General features: G+C 38.7%; 1 protein-coding gene across 4 annotated transcripts; it reads right to left on the reverse strand.

The window, feature by feature from the left end:
• Positions 1-493: 493 nt before the first annotated feature.
• nfat5a (nuclear factor of activated T cells 5a) lies at positions 494-22,230 on the reverse strand. Of its 4 annotated transcripts, none has more exons than XM_043227327.1 (14): positions 22,144-22,230; positions 21,926-22,052; positions 17,081-17,206; positions 13,342-13,918; positions 12,216-12,399; positions 11,930-12,120; positions 11,670-11,842; positions 11,451-11,585; positions 10,280-10,332; positions 10,060-10,192; positions 9,382-9,456; positions 9,183-9,292; positions 6,775-9,049; positions 494-4,915 (listed from the first exon to the last, which is right to left on the reverse strand). In XM_043227327.1, exons 2-14 carry the CDS (start codon positions 21,996-21,998, stop codon positions 4,701-4,703), a joined length of 4,320 nt encoding a protein of 1,439 aa, XP_043083262.1. In that variant the 5' UTR covers positions 21,999-22,052; positions 22,144-22,230; the 3' UTR covers positions 494-4,700. The 4 variants fall into 4 exon arrangements, with proteins under 4 accessions (XP_043083262.1, XP_043083263.1, XP_043083261.1 ...); XM_043227328.1 differs by lacking the exons at positions 21,926-22,052; positions 22,144-22,230 and adding exons at positions 14,499-14,561; positions 14,806-14,873 and having other exon boundaries at positions 17,081-17,198; XM_043227326.1 differs by having other exon boundaries at positions 21,926-22,224.
• Between the last annotated feature and the right edge of the window lie 1,470 nt (positions 22,231-23,700).

Raw genomic sequence — 23,700 nt, forward strand, 5'->3', positions numbered from 1 at the left:
ACATTTTTATAGTAAACGATCTGCCTGACTATAAAAATTATTTTAAAAATAATAAAAACTTACCAGAACCCGGAAAAAATAAATAATAATAAAATAATAATAATAAAATAATAAAAAAATAAAACAATTGAAACAATTTAATACACGTAAATATATAAACAATCACAAGACTTAAAATATGTAAGATTATATATATATATATATATATATATATATATATATATATATATATATATATATATATATATATATATATATATATATAGTCATGCGTTAATAAATACATTATTTATTAGCTTTTCGTAAGTCATAATACAGTGTTTAATGGACTTCATGTTGTTAACAACTGTGTCTGTCTGTGTGTGTCTGTGTGTGTCTGTGTGTGTGTGTGTGTGTGTGTGTGTGTGTGTGTGTGTGTGTGTGTGTGTGTGTGTGTGTGTGTGTGTGTGTGCGTGCGTGCGCGCGCGTAAACAACCATACAAAAGACGGGACAGAACTTCATATCTATCTTTATTCATATAGCAGCACATCTTACAGAAATATAACTGCAGGAGTATACAAATGTACTGATTAAAGCAAAATACGTTTATTTACGTCAAATGTCATTAGTTCACGTTTCTTCACGATACTGAATGTCATTCTTACACACTCATGAGTGAACGGCCGTCTCTGGGACGGTGGTCCTCAACCAGGGGCCACTAGGGGGCGACAGCACACTTCCAGATGGATTCATAGGCCATTTACTTAAAACCGGTCAGAATAAATGTAAATAATTAAAAACACACCCATGCAAAGTCACATCCCTGCTTTTGACTCTGGTGAAGACACAGCACTCCCAAAAGCAACACAGAAGTCCCGAGGCTAAAACCAACTATAAATTAATCCCACTGTGAAAAATCTGGAATAAATTAAACAAATCACTTATTTTAACCTACTGACCCTAGTTTAAAAGGGGGTTGAGAACCACCGTCCCGTGACAACCCCAAAAGCATCGGACGTTAATCACATCAAACGAAAGCAAACAAAATTCAAAAAGGTGTAAAAAGAGTGCATTTAAAACACACCTTTAAATTAAAATAAAAGCACAAATAACTGCTGGTGATTGGGTTAAGCGCTCTTCAAACCTTTTTTTTTTTTATTTAACATTTACTAATAAAAATTCTTCCATTGCCTGCTGGCCGAACAAACTGAAAAAAAAAAAAAAAACTGAGATCAATCACTGAGATCAATAACCTTCTTTTAACCTTAAGCCTAGATCTTATACATTTTAAGAGGCAATAACCACCAGTGAAAATAAAGCCAAAAAAAAAAAAAAAGTGAGTTGAGGCTGCATAGCAGTGTCATGATATAAATGTTCAGATGTATTCGAGACACAAACAGACTGGTTAATGACAGTTTGACCAGACAAAATGTTGATAAAAACAACAAAATAAAACGGTAGTCTTTTACTTCCGGATCAAGAACTAGTAATCCCAACATCTAAGTATTTAATTATATACAAAGGTCCTTTAGAAATAAGAGGAAAGGCTTGCAAAGGCACAAAGTACTTTCAATCAAAAAAAGCACAATATGATGAAAAAAAAAAATGTTAACGATGGATTTGTGCAGAAATATATTTTTGTTCATAATACATACAGTATGATTTTTGACGTAAGCTGGAGCATCAGTACCAAAAAAACACAAGAAAGGACAAATGAGTATTTTAATCAAAAAGACATTGATTCCGCTGCCTTGATTTGAGAAAATATTTTTTTTTCTTCTTAATTGGTCCTTAAGGTTAGATGTAGTGTGAATCTATATGTCCTACACCATGAGGTAAAACACACACATTCTTTCCCTCTGATTACAGAGTTTGGTTTTTTATTTGTTTTTGTTTTTTTTATGGCTTTGCGTGGAACCCGGGTTCCAGAACATCAGCCTCACGAAGAAACATCCAGGTCGCGTTTCACCCCAAAAATCAACTTTTCGTACATCGGGAATTTAACAAAAAGGGCTCAGCCGCGATTGGCCGCCGGTCCGATTGAGTAAAACGAACGCCACCGATTTGCGTAAAAATGGCACTTTAGTTCGATTTCGATGACGTATCGGATGCATTTCTGTATTTTAGGGTGAAATACGTCCAAAAAAAAAAAAAAAAAAAAAAAAGAGTCCGTGTGAGATTCACCCACACCCAAAACCAGTCTTTTTTTTAATTATTATTATCGTTTAGAAATCGACAATATTTCAATTTCACTTATACCGAACAGATAACAATCTCCTTTTTTGTAACACAGTGATGGGGGAAAAAAACCATCATTCCGCCGCTGCTGAATATTGACGTATGAAGTACAGTACTGCAGAAGGGACAATTCACTTTTAAAATGTTTAAAATGTACATAGTACATTTCGAAATTCAGTCTTACAAAAATACTGTATGTACGCCTCACTTTGCAGGTGAGATATTATGTTTTACTACAAAGAGAGCACGCTTTTAACAAACTGCTACCTCACAAAGGAACAGCACACTTAAAACAGCCGGTCTACTATTTACAATAGTACTTATGCAAATTTTACACAAAGCGTTAAAAAAAAGAATATAAAGGCAAGAAAAGGTAAGTACGATGTAAAAATAACTGACTTATAAAAGCAAAGATGTTTATGAAGAGTTGAAATAGAACCATCTCACATTACGTTCGCATGAGAATATCGTCGATGCAAAAGCTGCTTCTTAGAATAGAGTACATCGATGTTAGAGTCTTAAAAAAAGCTCTTTAAAAGACTGCCTGTGTCTCTGAACAAGTACGATGTCGAATAAACGCCATTTAATAAAACATCGGAGCGGTAAAAAGATCTCCTCGGTGAGGGTGTGACAATGACTTTCAGCTCAAACCATTATAAAAGAATAAATCAAGGCTGATGTAAACAACCAATTAGTATCAGTTATGACAAAATGTAGCAGCATTCTGTCGATATCAAGACCTGTACGAGTTATTTACCAGCGTACGCTACCACCTTCTACGCTCTGACGTTCGCTTGCAGAGAAATCTTCCAGTTAGGACACGTGACTAACGATTTCCGACCGGTAAGAGCATTCGTGTTTCCCAAAAGATTGTTCTTTTAAAACTTGTATGACGAGATTGTCGCGCAGGGATGTTATGAAGCCGTCTCGTCCCCGTTTCCGATTTTCTCCTCTAATAACGGACCACGGATGAGGTTTATTGTAACTAACGGGGGTTAATACAAACCGATCCCTTCTTAACCCCTCCAGGAAACATGGATCTAACTTCCATGTCGAGCTGCCCAAAAAACACCCTCGTAGTTGCGACGGTTCACATTAGCAATAAATATCATTATAGCATTATTTTTCTAACACTTCCCGTCGTTCGGGAACTGGTACGACCGCCTTTCTTCTTTGAAACGCAAAGAAGCGCTCTTTCCTTTACGAGGCAAGCATTCATTGAACCAAGCAAGTGCGCGTTATCACAGTTATCGGACGCCGTGAGTCAGGAACAGACCAATAATGATAGCTCTCAAATTTCCTCGTGGAGCAAAATACCCTCAATTTATGTTTTTTGAGCACTACAGACGAAAGGAGGTCATACCAGTTTGGAACGGCGTAGAGATTTTCATATTCGGGTGAACTATCCCCTCGCACGCGCCGCCACAACAAATCCTCTTCCCAAGCTTGTGCTTATTTGAATAATCACCATGAACCACATACAATTCAAAATCGACAACATAGCTGCATCTTATATAGTACAAATGTGCTCCACGTCTTTCTGCTGAGCACATAAAACAAACACATTGTAGACGCTCTGGTGGATGATAATACAATCTGTTCACATATCTCAACGGCAATGTTGCACATTTTCACATCCCTGATAGGAATTCATGTCTACAAGTTGGACCTCTTGATCATTTAAATAAAATTAAATACAACAAACCTAAAACAGAGAAGAAGGGGAGGAGTGATTTACATAGACCATCTTGACTTTAAAATGTTATGTGAAAATGGAGAGATTGGATGAACATGTCAAACATTCAAACACTCAAAAAAAAAAAAAAAAAAACATGGCTCATAATATTCTATATTCTGAAAGGAGACACTAAAGAGAGTAATGAAACACAAACACATTTTTAGAAAAGCATTATGACTATCAAAACATGAAACGCTTTGACAGCCTGGTAGACACATACGGGTTACAAAGCTAAAAGGGAGAATCTCCGGAAGGAACTCCCTAAAGTGCTAAATATTTCAAATTCATTCACAATGTATTAGTATCTCAACGGCAACAGAGAGTTTTTTTTTTTCTAATTTATGTTGTACTAGGTTGGTTTCTACTGGAAAACAGATTAATGATGGCAATAAATGGATAAGATTCAAGTGGAGGTCAAGAACACAATACAAAGTAGCAAAGTGCCAATATACTTAATGGCTTAATGGGTCACATGATATGTTGACATGCCAAAGAGTGGCCTCAATGAAGTGGACCCTTTCATGTCCATCAAGAAAAAGGAGCTGTGACGGGATCCATACGTAACATGTCCCGCCAAAACAACACATTACAAGCTTTCAGAAACATAGATACAAGTGAAGACCCGCCCCCCAACTGAGACAACCCCCCAAGCTTAGTTAATACCTACACAAGACACAAGATGTAAAGAAACACCAACAAGCAGTGTGGACGGTGGTCTACTGAATTGAGGTTTCAGACTTATCTTTAATGGTCTAAGAAATCCCTAGGAAGCGTCTTTTCTTGCTCCTGAAAGCGCTCCAGAAGTTCGTCTATCTTATCATCAAGGTTGTTGGTCTGGTCCAGTAATGGGTGAATCTGTGCACTAGTTTGAAGCTGAGTCTGATCCGAACTGGGATGGCCCAAAGTGACAAGCTGATCTGACAATGGCGGACCAGGAGAATTCAGTAGCGGTCCACATTCTAATAAAAGAGAGAACAGGCACCTTCTGCAATCAGGCTAATTTAGAACTTTTTTTTTTAAGATTTAGCATTTTAGTATTTTCAGTATTATTATGATAAGACAGATCAGAACTGACAGAAAGTGAAAGGTGAGACAAATAAAAGGGGGGGTTGGTGGGGTTATTGGGAAAGGTTCCAGAGTCGGGATTCGAACTCGGGATGCCTATAACGCAAAGGTATGTCACTGTATGCCCACCAAGGCTATCGCTACTGACTAATTTAATTGAACATCTGAAGATATGCATATTTTTGCAAAACTATTTTTGGGAAACTTATAGTCCTGGAGGGCAATGTCCTGTAGAGTTCCAGGGCTCCAATCCTAATCAAACACACCTGCCTGTAGCTTTCTAGTGATCTTGAAGACCAGCTTGTTCAGGTGTGTTTGATTAGTGGCACTCCAGGACCAAAGTTGCCCAGCCCTGGCCTAGATCATCTGGAATTTGCTGGATCATATGTTTTCATCCAAAAGTGTAGTACTACAATGCCAGAACCAAGAGTTCTTGACCAGGACTAGATCAGGGGTAGGCAAGTTAGGTACTAAAGACACCTTCAATTTTGATGTCATATACACGTCATTCTGTGCAGCGCCGAGCGTGCCTATCAACTAGCTTGTTCAGGTATGTTTGATTAAATTTGGAGCTGAACTCTGCAGGACTGCAACTTGTCTGTCCCTGGTCTAGATCAGTAGCTGCATTTCCACTGTTGGGCCAAAAGCAGGCATAGTTCATAGTTTCACTGGCACTTCCGGGGCTTGATTGTGCCTTGTTGGTGCTTCTTTGTGGCCAACAGTCATGCTTTTTTGGCCAAAATGGGCCAGCTGGGGCTAAAGGAGTGGTTAAGAACGAAGGCAAAGGTTCCCCACAGATCATTCATAAAGTTAACAGACCAGCATCAAAGACTTTTTAAAATAATTTGAGCTCAAAACTCACTTTCAGACAGCAGCAAGTGTTTGAAATAACAAATGGCTGCTTTTATCATGTTCGTTTTGTGATTTTACTAGTCGCAAGTGACTTATTTCTGACTAGTTTTCTGATAACTTCTCTATGTGGGTGAAATGCTGGAGTAGTTCCAGAGACGTGTGAAGGGGGGGTTTAGTCAAGCACAGCGGAGCTTCTGGCCTGATGGTGGAAATGCATCATGGGGCTCGGTGCTACAGGTCAGAGGCTTTTAGTGAAGTGCCTCTCAAACCTGTCCTGAGGACCCCCCACAAGTGAACATTTTGTTGTCTTCTTCTAATGTCCGATTCACCTGACCAGCTCATTTAACTAAAAGCCAAAGTATACGTTGCAAAAAATGCTTTTCAAGTCAAGCAAAAATGATTGTCATTTTCAGAAAAAAAAAAAACAAGCAAAACAATCTGCCAATGGGGTAAGCAAGATTATTTTGCTCGTTCTAAGCAAAAAGACACTTAATTTTGACTTTTTGAATCATTTTTGCTTAGAATTTTTTTATATATTTTGGCTGGAAACAAGACAAAAAAATATCTCTGCATCTACATTATGTAATTTTCGTAATCAGGAGGACCCGTGGACAGCCGTGCACCCCATCTGCATGCAGGCATGTGCGAAAAGAATGCTAAAAAAAAAATGTAGAAATTACACAAGTTGCCAAGTTCGTCTGTGCGCACCTGTGTGCGTGAGACGGAATGGAACGCGAAAAGTAAACTATACCTGGGCCTCAACTCAAATAGTTGTGTCCGATGAGAGAGAGATATACAAAATGTGTCTTGTTGGGGTTCCCCAAGACAGGTTTTAGAAGCACTGCTCCAAAGAATCTTTGAAACATGATTGCTGATTTTATGTTGACTTAACTGCACTTACCACTGGGAATCTCAAAGAGAAAAAGGCCTGTTTGTCCTGGCTGTCCAGGTTGGCTGAGAGTTCCTCCAATAGCTGTCTGAAAGAGTTGGCCGGGAGGTTGCTGAGGGGTGGAAGATGTGGTGTTCTGGAGACCACCCACTGCCACACCACTCTGTCCAGTAAAGATGGTGGCTGCTGTGGCAGTTGTAGGTAACTCTTGAGCACTTACACCACCTTGCAGGGCTGAAATTGCTGACTGAGGCAAAAAAATGTTGACAGAAGGTTGGTCCGTAGGAGAGACAGGGGTTATGCTGGTAGCACTGGGAACAACCTGCATAGGTTGCTGGTCCTGAAAAAGTTCTGTCCGTGTTGAAGGCATACTGGCAGATGAGTCACTCACACCGGTGCTCTGGTCTTGGAAAGACATGGGCTCTGCAGAGTCTTGTTGAGCAACACTCACAACACTAGCTTGCGGAAAAATAATTGGTGGATTTGGAGTTGGCTGGGCTGCCGCGGCTGTTGGTTGGTTTGAAGGGTTGTTCACAGTAACATTTTCAGAGCTGGGAACAACTTGCATGGGTTGCTGCTCCTGAAAAATATTCTCTGGGAGACGGTCACTTGCTAATGAAGCTTGATTCTGGCCACTGAATAGCAGAGCCTGGGGCAGATCATGGGGATTAATGGTTGTGGTACAAAACAATATGCCTGTCTGCGTCGGTGGCTGTGCTTGATTTGGGGATATTGTGGCAATATTTGGAAAAAGTGGGGCCTGTTGGGGTGTTGCCATCTGTTGTTGGGGAGACTGTTGTTCCATTGGAGTGGACAACTGTGCTTGTCCCTGAAAAAGTGAGACAGTCTGAGCTTCTGTTCCAGATGTCTGCATGGGTGTGAGGAAAGCTATCTGTTGCTGCTGCTGATTCTGGTTATTGTCCGAAGACAGCTGGCCAGGCAACACACTCTGCGCAATAAACAAGCTAGTTGAAGGAGCCTGCTGATCTGTGGGCAGATTGGTGCTTGTTAGCATTGTCATGGTACCAGGAAATAAGGTGGCTTGAACTTGTGGTGACTTTGTGGTTCCAAAGAGTACTGTCTGCGATTCTTGAGTTTCCGTCAAGGGGTTATGACTCTGAAAAAGTGGCTGTGGAGGTGAGGGTTGAGAGGATGGCTGCTGCAGAAAGCTTGATGTCTGAATTGCCATAAGACCTCCTGTCTGTTGAAAAAGAGAAGTTTGCTGCTGCAACTGCTGCTGGGGTGGGTTCTGGAGGAAGCTTTCAGAGGGTTGTGATAAAGTATTAGTCTGTGTGGAGCTTTGCTGTTCACTAGCAAAGCTAGGTGTGCACTGCATTGGAATCTGTGTCTGCAATAGCTCTGACTGCAATTGTTGCTTTAAACTCTCTAATACTTCCTGATGCTGAAGAGTTTCTAAATTTTTCTGATGCTGTTGCTGTTGCTGTAGATTATCGAGAACTTTTTGATGCTGCAGAGTCACTATTGAACTTTGTTGCTGAATGTTTTCAAGGACTTTCTGGTGGTGCTGCTGTTGATGCTGTAGATTCTCCAAAACTTTGTGTGTTTGCTGCTGCTGAATGTTGCCAAGAGCCTGTTGCTGGAGGTTTTCTAAAACCTTCTGATGTTGCTGCAAATTTTCAAGGACCGTCTTGTGATGTTGTAGATCCACAAGTGCCTTCTGTTGCTGTTGCTGCAGATTCTCCAATATATTCTGCTCTTGCTGCTGCTGTTGCTGGTTCGTTAGAGTTGTCTCATTTCCACCCAACCTTAAACTGTTCATGTTTTCCTGGACATGTTGCTGAAGGCTCTCTGCAGATGGTGTGGGGCTATAAAGTACAGAATTTAGCTGTTGTTGTGCTTGCAGCTCTCGTACTGCTCTCTCTAGCTGTGCAACACCATCCTGGGGCAAAAGAGCCTGAACTTGTGGCCGCTGGGATGGAGGATTTCGAGAGTCTATGCCCACCAATACCATTCCACTTCCATCTGCACTATTGTCTTCTGGAGACAAGGTTTCTGGAGTTTCCCTCAAGAACTGCTGAGGGACCTGAGGGGGAACAGGCTGAAGAACTGTTGTGTCTTCCGACAAGGACACTTGGAACGATGCAGGTGAAGGAATATCCTGTTTCTGAATGGTGGATAAGGTTTCTTGAGTTGAAAATATTTGAGCTGATGGCTGTTGTGAGTCAACAGGTTGAAGAGCCACAGGGCTTGGAAAAGACTTGGTGGCAGAAGGAAGGACAGTACTTATCTCCAAGATTTGTTGGGCTGAACTAAGGGCCTCTACAGGCTGCAATGCAAAAATGAGAAAATGCGTTAATTTTCATGTCCCATTCATAAAAATAATTTTAAACTTTATGTGGGTTTACTTACAAAACTAAAAGATTCCAAGGTAAAAGAAACTTAATTCAAAATGACAATACCTTAAAAATGTCTGAAGGTGCTGCGTTGCAGGATACTTCCATAGGTTCTTCTCGTTTGACCATAGGTAACATTAATACATTGTTTAGACAACTGGTTTCCGTTTGCATTGCTGTAAACAAAGTCACAAAAACATTTGAGTTCAAACTTTTAAGCTTTAAAAAGTCAATGAAAGATACAATATTTTGGATAATGCCGTACCTTTTATCTGTTCTTCAAAGGTACACGCCTTTACTGTGGCTGGCAGTTCTGATTTCACTGGTATTTCAACTTTCTCTGTTTGAAAAGAGTATGATTGATGATATTATACACTGGTGCAGAAGTGCATTATATACTCTGTGTCCTATCAAGAGGAGTCACCAAAACAAAAATTCACACGCAATATTCACAAAAATAATAGCTTGTAATCTTTAACCTAAGGTGCTTCCATACAGGTCTTGCATTCTGCATTTATGTTGCCTTTTTCCGACAGATAGCGTTCAGGTGCAAAGCTCAGTCTCATGCCATGCAAAAGAACCCTTCAGGACAGTCACAAAGCACTGTCAGCGTGAACAAATTAATATTCATAAGATGAGCCTCATGAGATTCACAGTTCCATACCTGCCTAACCAAAGTAACTTTGCTTGATTCACCCAATAATATGCACTGCACATCATCCTGCCAAATATTCCTATCAAATAAACCATAGGGCAAACACTATCCTTACCACTAAAAAGTTAGACCCAATTGATTTATTGTTCAACCCCTAAAACTGAAAAATGATTTCATCTAAGACTATTCAATAAAGAAATGTACACACTGTGCTTAGTTAAAACATACTCACAATATTTCTGATTAACTTATTTGTTAATATAATAAATATAGTCTCTCTTCACCAACCTGTTAGAGGAGTGTAGGTAAAAGGCTGTAGATCATGTGTTCTCCCTGCGTTTGTAACTACAGCAATCCCAATAGACACTGGGGAGGTCACTGTCTGGTCATGATATGGGGGAACCTTCACCACTAGATGATTCTGGATCAAATTGTGTTGAAAAGATGCTTTAGACAAGATATTTATGAATAAGTATTACTAAAACAGTAAGCTATGTCTTGCACTTGCCTGATGAAAAAGCTCCATGTCGATTTCTGCTTCTGCCTGCCAACCACTCTCATCTGAAAAGAAACATGGAAAAAGGAAAAAGATGTTCAAAAGACGTACATTTGCATTTAAACTAGGGATGTCCAGATCGGGTATTTTGTCACCCTGATTCACTGAGTCACTGAATGTTGAGTATCTGCAGATACAGAGTCCCAGTCCGATACTTGTATATTCCTATAGAAATGTATGTTTGGTTCACAATTCACTAAAGTACACTAAAGTTATTAAAATCTACCCAATGTATACAACGAAATGCATGTATGATGTACACTATGAATATGATTTTGAATTGTATGATATACAAAAGACACCCTCTCTCTATTTATGCACAAAAATATTAAAGTGAAAAATAAAAATAAATCTTCTTGTACAATAAGCAGAAATATAAACTTGGCTCTGTTTACACTTGGTATTAAGATGCAATTTGGTTGACTGTAGTGTAAGTGGACAACTCTAAACACAGGTTTAAACCAGGTGTAAAAGGTTTTCAGCTTGTCCACTTTCAATCACTTCCAGAGATAGTTGAAAACAAATTCGACCATGCAGCTTACGTAGTGTAGACGCTGATGTGGTCAAATGCAACTGCCTAATCTCCACCTATTGACCTAATACACGTCCAGTCATTGCGAGACGTACAAGGACCTGCGCTTATTACACTGGATTTAAACTTTGATGAGCCGAATCAGAAGTCTTATTTTCTGATAACATGAAGACGAAACAACAACGGTAAGTATAAGCACATGTAATACTAGTGCACAAAAACTTTAACCCTCCTGCTTGCGTTTTGACGCCGACAAATCCATCCATTTAGTCTCTTTTGACAAAATCTGCATCACAAGGGGGTAATCTGGACATAACAGACAAATTAAAAGAGCAGGTATAAACAAGTATGTCTACACTGTCTACTTGTGGTTTTAGTTCTAAGATCTCAGCTAGTCTGACGGCAAATAAAAGATCCTTGAGATCAGCTAAGGCCATCCCTAATTTAAAGATATAGGAGACTGTTTAAAATGCAATTTCATGACACCTGTACAACACAAGTATTCAAAGTTATCCCATGACTGTTATGTGGGGCATTAGAGTGCATGTTGGATACAAAGGCATTAGGCCTAGATGACCATGCATGCAATACCTGTAGAATTTTCCTGAAAAAGAACTTTGGTTCCTTTGAGAAAGTTCTTGCCGATGATGAAGACTTCCTCTCCTCCTGCGACAGAGCCACTGTGAAGGCTCTTCTTGAGGATTTCAGGCACACCAGCAGGTTGAGCTGAAGATGTGATACAAAGAATAAAGTTACAAATGTGGAAAAATGTTAGTTTCAAATCTATAGCCTGATATCTTTTGCACATACTACATAAAATAGGAGAGGAGAGGGCCTGAAGGGTTAGGACAGATCCATCAGATCTTGGGATGTTGACTCTGAAGGCCAAACGAGCTCGAGTGCTCTTCTTTTTGGAGCCGGCAACCCCTATTCGAGCTTCAACATCAGCATTCCTCAGCTTCAAGATTCCAACACAGTCCACGCTGCCAAGACACATCACAATACACTTTAAGCATACATATTGACTAAGAAAACACCAATGAAATCCAAGGACAGAGAGAGATCCTTACGCTAGGGTCATAGAGTTGGTTGGCTCGAGGTTTACTTCAATAACTGTGGTCCCCTCGATATCCACTTCCTTACAAGCAGTTGTGTTGCGCCCCGTCACTCTGCAGGCTTGATAAAACCCATGAGGCTTCACGCGTCCAGCATCGTTAGCCACAAACACTTGGAGCACCACCGGTTCATTGACTCCCTCTAACTGATGTACCATATTTAGAAACATTACCACATAAACAGTGATATCCATAAAACCGTATTTGTCCAGATTATACATATTGTGCATTCAGTTCTTACTTTGATTGTAGGAAATCCTTGCTGGGTACGGTCTTTGACGGATCCCCTACTTCCCTCTGTGAGGTATCGTGCTCTGTGCTGCGTCTCTGGCTGAATTAAAATCTTCAGCTCCTTCCCTTCGCTCTTCTGAGGGTACTGAATGGAAAGAACGCCCCCCTTCTGATTGTTTGACACTTCCAGGGAGCTGAAGGGAAAATAAAAAAAATCACAAATAAACCTGCAGCGTAAAAAAACCAACTAGATCAACTAGAACATCTTCTGTAACATGTGTTTCAAGGATTAGTTCTTTCCTGAATTAAAGTTTAATAATTTACTCACCTTCATGTCATCCAAGATGTTCATGTCTTTCTTTCTTCGGTTGCAAAGAAAAGGTTTTTGAATATAGTGGGAACAAAAGGGTTGAAGGTCCAAATGTCAGTTTCAGCGCAGCTTCAAAAGGCTCGATCCCAGCTAAGGAATAAATGTCTGGTATAGCAAAACGATCTGTCATTTATAGGTTATACTTTTTAATCACAAATGCTCATCTTGCACTGGTTAGATTTCACACTACGTAATCACATTGGAAAGGTCATGTGTGACGTGGGCAGAAGTAACAACCCAGTGTTTACAAAGCAGACATGTAAAGAAAGTTACAAAGCTGAGTTTTTTGCCCTGGTTTTTAAGCGTAGTACAGAGACATAACTAACCAAGTGTGACCTGTCTAATGTGATTACATAACGCTTTAAGTTGCGGATATGCATTGTGCATATGCATTGTCATACGTAGTGAAAAACGAGCATTTGTGGTTTAAAATGTTTTTTTGGTTTTTTAAATTACAGATTGTTTGACTAGATAAGACCCTTCTTCCTCAGCTGGGACCGTGCAGAGCCCTTTCAAACTGCACTGAAACTGACATTAGATTTTCAATCCGTAGGTCCCTATTGAAGTCCACTACATGGAGAAATATTCTGAAATGCATTTCTCTAAAACTCTAATTTCTTTGCAACGTGAAGAAAGAAGGACATGAACACACTGATGACATGAAGAAGAGTAATCGTTTTATTGTTATTATCCTGAAAGTGAACTGATCCTTCAATTTCTAAATCAAATCTCATTTTGAAATTTGGCAATGAGCAAGGCCACCAACCTCGCTTTGGGTGTGACTTTGGCGTCTGAACCCAGCTGTGAAAGAACAAAGTGCGGCGCTTTAGCGCTATCTGCATCAAACACATCCATGCCGGCTTCTTCCCGGGCCGCAGGCTTTGGCCCTGGCCGCTGACGAGGAGTTCTCTTGCGAGACTTTCTGGGCACTTCAGTATTGTCGTTGTACGAATTGCTGCTGCCCATGCTAAAGTTGGACACAGATTCATCCATCCACATGCTGCCGCTCTGCTCCGAGTCCTGGTTGGGAAGCAGGTCATCCTGGCAGGACATGCGACTGTCATCCAGCAGGTCCTCTGGAGGGGGCGAGATGCTCAGGACAGTCCTCCGCTTCGAAGGGGTCGCCTGGCTCTGTGTGGCTCCGACAGTATCTAACGCACTGATAGCCACCGCTGGTCCAGGCTCCACACCCATTCTCTCCGGCATCCCCTCTGCGGCAGGACCGCTGTGGAGCCTGGAAGCCTGCTCTTGGGCTGAGGTAGCAGAGAGCATGCTGGGACAGGAAGGAAGTGTACTGCTGAGTCCTCCAGGGGAGGAGGCAGCGGCGCAAGTGGCAGCAGCATCTGTAGTGTGCACAATGCAGAACGTTAATAAAACCCGTCCGAGCAAATCTGGCTAGCAGTCCCGATCAAGCAGTAAAACTCGACATGATATCTGCTCATTGCCCTTTATCTGTTTTGAATGTCTTGTTAATATTAAATCGCTAATTGATGTAGGCCCGGTTAAACTGATGCATTATCCAATCCCGAATTTCTTTCTTAAATGTATGTTAATTCTTCTTTAGAACATTTTGCAGAATCTCAATGATGGCCCAATAACTAGTCCTAACACAAAAAAGCAAAAAATAAACATGCGTAAGGGGTATACAGAGCATTTGTTGTCACTTCTGCATAACCCAGTGATGATCTATTTTAAAAAAGCCAAATTGCATTGGCCAATGATAACTCTGAGACTAATGCATGCCAATTGGGCGAATTGGTGTGGTACTGGTTGATAACCCAGAGCTGATCTATTCAAAACAGCCTCTCATAGACAAATGATATTGCACAATGACAATTCTGAGGTGTCGACTAATGCATGCCAATTGGACGATTTGGTTGGGACTGAACGTAGCCATGGAGACAGAATAAACAAGCTTCTGACCTACGAAGCAGAGAACTGCAGACCATTTTATATGCAGACTCTCCCTGATTCAGAGGGAACTCCCTGGAATAAAAACGACAAATGACAGCGAATAAACAATAAGTGCTGGTCATCCAATGTAGATATCAGCAAATTTTGGTCAGAATCATTTGAGCAAAAATCATAATATTCATAAAAACATCTTTTTTTTTTTCTTCTTTTTTTTAAGATTACAAATTTGATGGGCCAGTTTTTTGTACAGAATCAATCATTGTTTTTCTCTCAGTCCTAATTTGGTGGTGGATTTGGTTTTGTTTGATTGTTTTACCTCAAATTTATTGCTGCAAAAACACTGATATTTGTCTGGGCTGCTTCACTTAAAGATCCCACAGCTTCCTGTCAAAACAGGAAGTAGTGTAACATTAACCTGGCTACTTGCAAACATATTTGCAATCACAGTATTGCCTTTTAATTAGGACTGGGCGATATATTAGATCTTTTTTTTTTTTTTTTGACTGAAGTAAATGCGTAAATGCCAGTGACATTAAATACGGTAAACAAACAAGAAATTTTAATTATGTATTTAAGCATTTATGTCATTGCTCTAGAATATTAACAGACATCCTTGTGTGACTCTGGATTTAAGCAAAAATTTTATTTTTACATTATGATTAAAGATTACGTAAGTCATCATTTTCATATCAAATAATTAAGAAAATAAATAGGCTCACTTACGATTTAATGATTAATGATTTAACTTAACGATTTAAATACTGCCGTTTATTACGCAATATATATTTGTTAATGTATATTCTTATATTGGTGCATGTAAACAGAAATTATTAAATATTGAGTCAATTAAAAAAAAATTGTATAAAACAATAGTTCATGATTATATTTAACTAGTTTGATTAAATACAAAAAAAAATATTTATATATAAAAACTAGGTATGCACGATATTGTTTTTTTGCTGCTAGCCGATATGCCGATATTTTGTAACTAATTTTAGCCGATAATGACATATTTCCTTTTGCTTGGAAACAACACCAAGTCTCTTCTATGCAGAAATTAAGCAAATTATTTTTAATCTGGGTTAAATTTGAACAAGAACTTATTTGCTACAATTAAATAAACAACAATGAAGTTATTTTATAATGAAAGTTAATTTAAGATTTGAAAAGAGCTTTAAATAAACTTCAACCATTGCATTTTGTCCCCAGAAAGATGAAGTGGTAATCTTAACATTTTATTTTAAGATTTAACATTTGTAAATGCTCTAAAACAAGAGTTGTAAAAATTCATAAAACCTTTTTAGAGCTTTTCTGTTTAAAAATATAATGTTGCACATCAATGAATAACTCAGTTTAAAATGATTTTATGTAAGTGACGTGTTTTTTTCAAGCTATAGTTTCTGAACTTTAAACCAAAACATACTCGTGATTTTATAGCGTCAATTACTGCTTTGTTTAATCATAAACACAGTCTTAATATTATTTGTGTACTTTGCTTTTAATTTACTACAAGTAGGCCAACAGCGCTCCCTACACATTTATAACTCCTTACTAAAGCATTAAGACCCAGGGGAAGCTGCCAAGTGTGTGCTATTGTTGTTTATTCTATTACACACCGAATGTATGGATCTGTACGTGCTTTCACAGATTAAATGCGATCCAAAACAGTGAACCTAACCATCATCCAGGCAATACTTTGATTCAAAAATGATCATATCGGGCCGATACCGATATTTACATTTAAAGCCATTATCGGCTAATTTGCGATAATTTTTCATTGTTGTCGTTTTGTTTTTTGCTATATTGCCCAGCCCTACTCCGATTAAAAGTAACTGTATCATTAGCTGAGAGAAGCAAAGGCCTCCAAAAAAAAAAAAAAAAGAAGCGAAAGGATTAAGAGAAAAGCCCCAAATTAAGCCTAACGCCAATATAATTGTAGACAAAGATGTAAAATAAATACTTATGATTTTTTTTGTTTTTGTTTCTCCAGATGTCAGCTAATGCGCTAAGGACCACTGCCAGCCAGTAAGTGCTGTTAATATCGCCTTGACTGGCTCAACCATAACATGCTCTCGAGATGCCAGAACATGATCTGAGAAAAGTCAGGAAATCACTCTACCCCACTGACAGCAATAACAGGAAGCTCTCTTTTAAACTGGTTTAATGGGACAGGTCTAGAAAGACACTTGAAATGAGTTAGTCTGCAAAATAATCTGACATGATCTAAACAGCCAAACGAGAGAAGACAAAAAAAAACAATGAAGGAAAGTAACAACTACAAATGTCAGGACGTGCAGATGGGTTTTAAAAAAGTGTGATACCAAGTGAAACAGGAAGCGCAGGTCAGCGGCACTAGAAAGCAAACCCATATGCTGAGACAGAAAAAAAAAATGAAAACACAACACCACCAAAAGAGTAAAAGTGTAGTAAAGACCCAAAAATCAGAAAAAAAAAATAAAAATCTTAATCCGAAGATCACGCACACAGGACTGAGCGAAACCGATTAGGAGGGTCTTTCTAGCTTGAACAAAAAAAAAAAAAAAAAAAAAAAAAAGACGGGGAAGGAAGGAGCGATGTGAAAAGTGTCCTACCTGAGGCCAGGGCAGCCGGAGGAGGAGGTCCGGCCTCTCCACCGCTCTTCTGGCTCATGGTGGGGTTGTCCTGCTGAACGACCGAAGGCAGCTGCAGCTCTTTAGGGAGCAGGTCATACACTGACTCTGAAACAGAGACGTTCGGGGTGATGTACTAACTTGCACTGAGATGCCCTACAAAGAACAGCAACACCTTGAGCGACACAGGACGTTTTATTTATTTTTGGTTTCACTAAATCCAGTTTAAATAAATATGCATGAGCAAGACGAACGCGACGGAAACGCTGCCGTGTGTCTATTAAATTACAGTCTGTGAATCGTGTAGGCGAGTTTAGCCAAAAAACCAGAGTTATTATCGCGCTACTACGCTTTTAACAGCAACTGCGGCCACAAAAATACAAATGTTGTGCTCGCGGTCAACTCTAAGAAAGCACGTGGAAGAAAGCATTGCATAAAAACATGAAAAACTTTCATAAGTTCACAGTAAAACGTAATGTAGTATAAAATGATTACCTTTTATTTAAAATAAATATTTTATTAAATGTATTGCTCTTTAAATATTTTATGTTATAAAATCTAAGCCATATGTCTAATCAAGTTATATTCCAAATTTTTATATATATATATATATATATATATATATATATATATATATATATATATATATATATATATATATATATATATATATATATATATATATATATATATATGAAAAAGCAGGATTTTTTGGGGACAAAAAAGTTTTTTTAATTATAACTTTATGAACACATATATATATATACACATACATATACCCACATTTTATGCAAATAAACTTAATTTTAATTAAATCAATTGACAGCACATTTATGTTGCATTTTTTAAACAGGCGCAAATAACCCCGCCTCTAATGATCCCGGGCTTTGCTTCAGATGCTAATTATTTGAGTAAACTTTAACGCGCTAGCTCTTCTGTCTCTCATCCTTTTTTATTCCTCGCAACAACAAAAAAAAAAAACGATGCAAGGGAACGTGCATTTTACTCCACGAAGGGTGAAATGATGCGTATCTAGCCGAGCGGGACAAAAATGATTATTAAAGATGAATTCAGTGTGGTGCGGTCGTACGGAAATAAACCACCGAGGGTAGAAACGGTGCTGTTTTGTTATGGGAAGCGGCTCTGTTGTTGAAGTCGGGCCCAGTCATCTATCAAGGGTTTACAGGTAACGTGAGAGAAGCTGTCATGGTAATATCGCTTCGGTGCTTCCCTACCGACAGCGCGGGGCATCATGGGACAGGGTGTCCCTAGATGGAGCTCGGCAGATCATAAACACCTCCTCTGCAGCTGCGCGCGGAAAAGGCCTTGCCCGGTGTGAAGCATACGATACGAGGCGGATTCATTGATTTTGTCGCTTTTCTGGAGACGTATTCTGGGGGGAAAGCGAAAACGCTAATTTCCTAGCAATTGGGAATAGTGTGTTCAGTTATAAACGTCGAATTGAGAAGCAAAGTCCAACTCGTGAGATCTATTTGAACTAAATGAGTGTCAATAACGCAAAACTAAAACGTAACGCTGCCGTAACGCGGACCTCGCAGAATTAATACTTCGTCGTTATAGTTTCCGTCCTTGGTGCGAACGGGCCATCATCCATTCGGGGGCCGGGAGAAACAAAGTGGACACAAACACGGAGATGGAAATCAGAGCCCGAATCAACAGTCCCCTGCAGAAATGCTTTGTAAATAAAAAAGCGCTGGTGCCCGTAGTGAAACCGAAGCCGCGGTCGGCGGGTCTGCATACCGCGCGTTCTGCATTCCTGCCATTTCAACGCTGTGCATCCCCGGACGACAAAGAGATAATGGGACGGTCGGACTCTCCTCGGCCCGGGCCCCGGGGATTAGGTCTGTTGAAAAGAATTGGAAAGGACGGGGGGGAAACTTCTCTTGGGGCTATAAAGGAGGCCGAAGCGTCGCGCTGATTACACGCTTCGCCTTCGTGAACGGCAAGGCTCTTCGCGACGTAACGAAAACGATCACCTACAAAGAGATTCCTAGAAGGAGCTATTAAACGTGTCCGTCACTGCGAAGTCAAGTCAAATGAACGCAAGAGGCCAGATTCCCGCCAAACCGCTCGAGAACTACTAGGCTAGTCGTTTTATGAGGAAAAGACCGACGCGAACATTCTTGCAATACAACTATTTTTACGGAAAGGGCCTTTTACGCTGCACTGCGATTGGTTAAAAAAGGTATTAAAGGCCTTTTGGTAGAACACGATAGAAATGTAATCATTCTCGTCGTCACGAAAAACCCAAACAGTCAGCAATTAAACGAAACTAAGAAACTAATTTTAAAAAAAACTACAGTAGAACAAATACGAAAAACGTAGGCTGTAAAACCAACGCTTATCCTCAACCGTGTACGTCTCGTATATTTCTATTAAAGCTACAAAAGTCATTTAGTTTTTTCGAAGGCATGAAACGTGATCTCTATTTGAGATTCTCGACTCATCCAGAATCGTTCGGCTGTAACATTGAGGAAAGACGCCTTTTTTTCCATCCGAAACGCGATAAATAGCCAATCAGAGCCCACCTGGCTTCGAAGACCTCAAGAATTTTAAAGAGACGGATAACACGGGCGAGCCGAAGTGCGTGCTTATGAACAAAAAAATATTTTTTTTTGCATTTTCACAGACCCAAAACGCTGAAACAGCCTAAACGCGCACAATTTTTTTTATACAGCAAACTATTTATCTGTAGTTGTGGCCCCTCTATGGCATTATACTGTACACCACACACACACACACACACACACACACTCAGTGTGAGCTATTCTGATGCACACTATCTGAGAGCGCACACTAAAAACCTGTCAAACCCAGAATAGTTACTGGACTGAGACTTTTAACACACAAGGTTTACATATAGACTCAGCTGGTTATGTCTAAAAAGAAAGTAAACAGTTAGGAGAAAAACGGATGTGTGTGTGTGTGTGTGTGTGTGTGTGTGTGTGTGTATTAGATACGTGCACCTCTTAAAGGGACAGTGCTACCGACTGTAATTAAAGGGATAGCTCACCCTAAAATTCATTTTTACTCATTATTTACCTACACGATGATCCCAACATTTATTAATCTTTTTGCTGTGCTAAACACAAAATAAGATATTGGAGAATGTGGATAACTAAACAGTTGGTCCACGTTTAATATTAGGAAAAAAAAATATTGGGAAACACCTCTGAAATAACATTTATGTTCAGCAGAAAAAAACTCGTTCAGGTTTAAAACAACTCGAGAGTCAGTAAATAATGACGCTATAAAAACAATATGATGAAACTGACAGACAGACGGGCAGAATTTAAATTTTTGGGTGTTATTTTAATGTTAATAAAACAACTGGAAAACGTTAATACAGTTGCTTTAATAAGAATCAATCTATATAGTGTTTTATTTTAAATTTCATTTATTTTCTTACCGCTGAATACACCTACTGTACCTAAAATGTTTGTTTGTTTTTGTATTTTATGTGTATTTGTGATGTGTATTATTATACATTTTATTTAAAGGCACCATTCAAGGACACCTTATTAAAACAATGACATTAAACAATAAAAAAAACAATAAAACAAACAAACATAAAATCCCTGAAAAGCCTGCCTAAACAAACAAGCTTTTAGATTAGATTTTATTTATCGTTTTATTTTATAAAAAAATGTATTCAATTAAAATGTATAAAATAATGACAAAGATTTTTGTATATATATATATATATATATATATATATATATATATATATATATATATAAAAAAATTAAATATAATATTTATTTTTAATTATTTCTCATCTTGAAATGATTTGTTTTTACAACAAAATAGCAAAACCAACATGACAAAGAATCAATGATAAAATCTAAATATTATATTTTCGCCATATCGCTACTAGTTAACTAGTAGCTAGTTAACTAGTACAGTCAAATAGTACAGTCTGTATTCGCAAACAATGAATAAATGCCCTGCTTGGAAAAGCAGCAGCATGCGTCTGCTCATAGAAATGCATGATATGAAGAAGTGTCATTCATGATGGTAATGCAAGAAATGCATGTTTAATAAGTAGGAAAAAAAACAATAGGACTTTCGATTCACGATCAAATCTTTTGCATCCTTCTGGCCAAAAAAAAGGATGTCATTTACTTCCCCGTGGCTTACAAGAGCATCTGTAAACTGTTTCTGTCTTAAATCGCGTTTCCTGTATTTACTGAACGTGAGAGCTTCCAATCTGCCAATGCTGCGCTTACTTTCCGATATGACAAGTCGACAGAGCCAGGTCCGGCAGCGTGTTAGCTGTCAAAGCTGAATGCGTCGCTATCGGCGGATGAAATATTAATTATAATAGCTGAGGGTCGGCTTCTGAATATGGCAACGTCTACCGTGGCACTCGTCCGACGTTTACGGTACGGAAGAGCCAGCGAACGTAAAACACGTACAGTGTGTATCTGAAATACTTTTTGTTTTTTGTTGGCGTTGGGCGACAAACATTGATCGTCTCGGAGCCACGAGTCGCTTTAAAATGTGTGTAAAGGTAAACAAACACACACCCACTCTCCCTGACACACACACACACACACACGCATTCATGTACTGACTCACACACACGGACACACACACGCAGATTCGCATTCAGTCATACATATGGGCATAGTGACTCACATATACACACATTTATAAATACACACGGCTAGCGCGTGCTCTCCTCTCGCGCTAAGTGACGTTAGCAATTCCTCGTATTTATGCACAACTAAACGTCTCCGTAAGGACGGGCGCGACTCAAAATGAATGAAGAAGGGATTTGGGATCATAAAAGCGCGTTCTTACCTTTGGAATAGAGCGATTTGGGAGAACTGGGGTCGATATCGGCGCTCAGGAGAGATATAAAATCAGAGGGCATGCTAGCATGCTAAAGCCTCATGAGATCAGAGGAAGCGAGTCTTATCACTCTCGGCTTAAAAGAGCAATGCATACAAAAAGAGAGAGGTTTCAGTCATAAAATCCTTATGAAGGGTTTACAGCACATATACTGTAGTAAAACTCACACTCGGGAACGTTTTAATACGCTTTTCTTCCATCTGATTAGCTAGCCAGCCATAAGAGCCATTCACCTTTTTTCAGCGACTCCTCCCCCCTTTCTGCGCATGCGCACGATTTTCACTGTATCTGACATTATTATTGTTCGACTATAATAGCGTTAGACTATAATAGCGTATTACTTTTTTCCACCAAGTCATGCTGTTTAGTTGTAGCAAGCAATCCATTGTGTAATATAATATAATGTACGCTTTGGGTTCTTAAAGCTCTTTGTTGATGCAAAGACATGTTTAAGCAGATACATACTTTTTTGAGAAATAAACTGAACTGAATAATGTACTTTGATGATTTAGGTCTAGGCCGATATACCTCAGTGTGATGCGGTCAGAGGTAGATGTACTGAGGTTAATGCAAGCTGTTTTATCTTAAAATATTTCTAGCGTTACTCGTCGTAATTACATTTCAGTAAAAATTCAATTAGAGAACTCTCAAATTCAATTATTAGTAAGAAATTCCAATTACAGATAAATTCAAGTAATTTTTTTTAGCCACATGTCTTTATTGGCTTCCATTAATTTTTAATTACAGAGCTCTACAACTGAATTTTTACAAGGCATCTCTTCATTGACTTCCATTCATTTTTTTTTTTTTTTTTTGGAAAAAATATAACTGGTTCTTTCGAGTTACATTAACTCACTAATTTAATTGAGTATGAATTATAAATAGGAATCCCTCTAATTCAATTCCAGTTCTACAAACGAATTTTTACTAGTCATACGTCTCCACTGACTTCCATTCATTTTTAATCACAGAGCTCTAAAACAGAAATGTTTCAGAAATGAAATTCTCACTAGCTACATTTTGCCTTAGAGAGCTCTAATTAAATTTTTACTAGTAAGAATTCCAATTCGAGCACTCTCTAATTAAATTTTTATAACAAGTCAGATTAGAGAGGTCTCTTATTTAATTCTTACTAATAAAAATTCACTTACATAGCTCTCTAATAACATTTTTACTAGTAAAAAACACATTAAAAATATGTCGAACTTTATACTTTAAATAAATTCCTACTAGTAGGAGTTCATTTAGAGAAAGTGCTCTGTTTCAATCAGACAGCTCTGCAATTCAATTTTTACTAGTAAGAATTCCAATTCGAGCACTCTCTAATAAAATTTTTATTCTAACAAGTCAGATTAGAGAGGTCTCGTATTTAATTCTTACTAATAAAAATGCACTTACATAGCTCTCTAATAAAATTTTTACTAGTAAAAAACACATTAAAAATATGTTGAACTTCATACTTTAAATAAATTCCTACTAGTAGGAGTTCATTTAGAGAAAGCGCTCTGTTTCAATCAGACAGCTCTGCAATTCAATTTTTACTAGTAAGAATTGAATTAGAGTGCAGTTCAACATATCAGTAATGTGGTTTCATTTAACTCAGCAGCATATGATCTGTTGTTCCCGTCTGACGCCGTAATCGAGCGAAGTACCAAACAGAAAGATGAAACGCAACTTTTCTTTTGAATTCCTCAGAAAAAAAGTACCAGCATCGGAAAAAAAGA

This window comes from Puntigrus tetrazona, chromosome 25 (assembly GCF_018831695.1).
Source record: "Puntigrus tetrazona isolate hp1 chromosome 25, ASM1883169v1, whole genome shotgun sequence".
In the NCBI taxonomy this organism is placed as follows: Eukaryota; Metazoa; Chordata; class Actinopteri; order Cypriniformes; family Cyprinidae; genus Puntigrus; species Puntigrus tetrazona.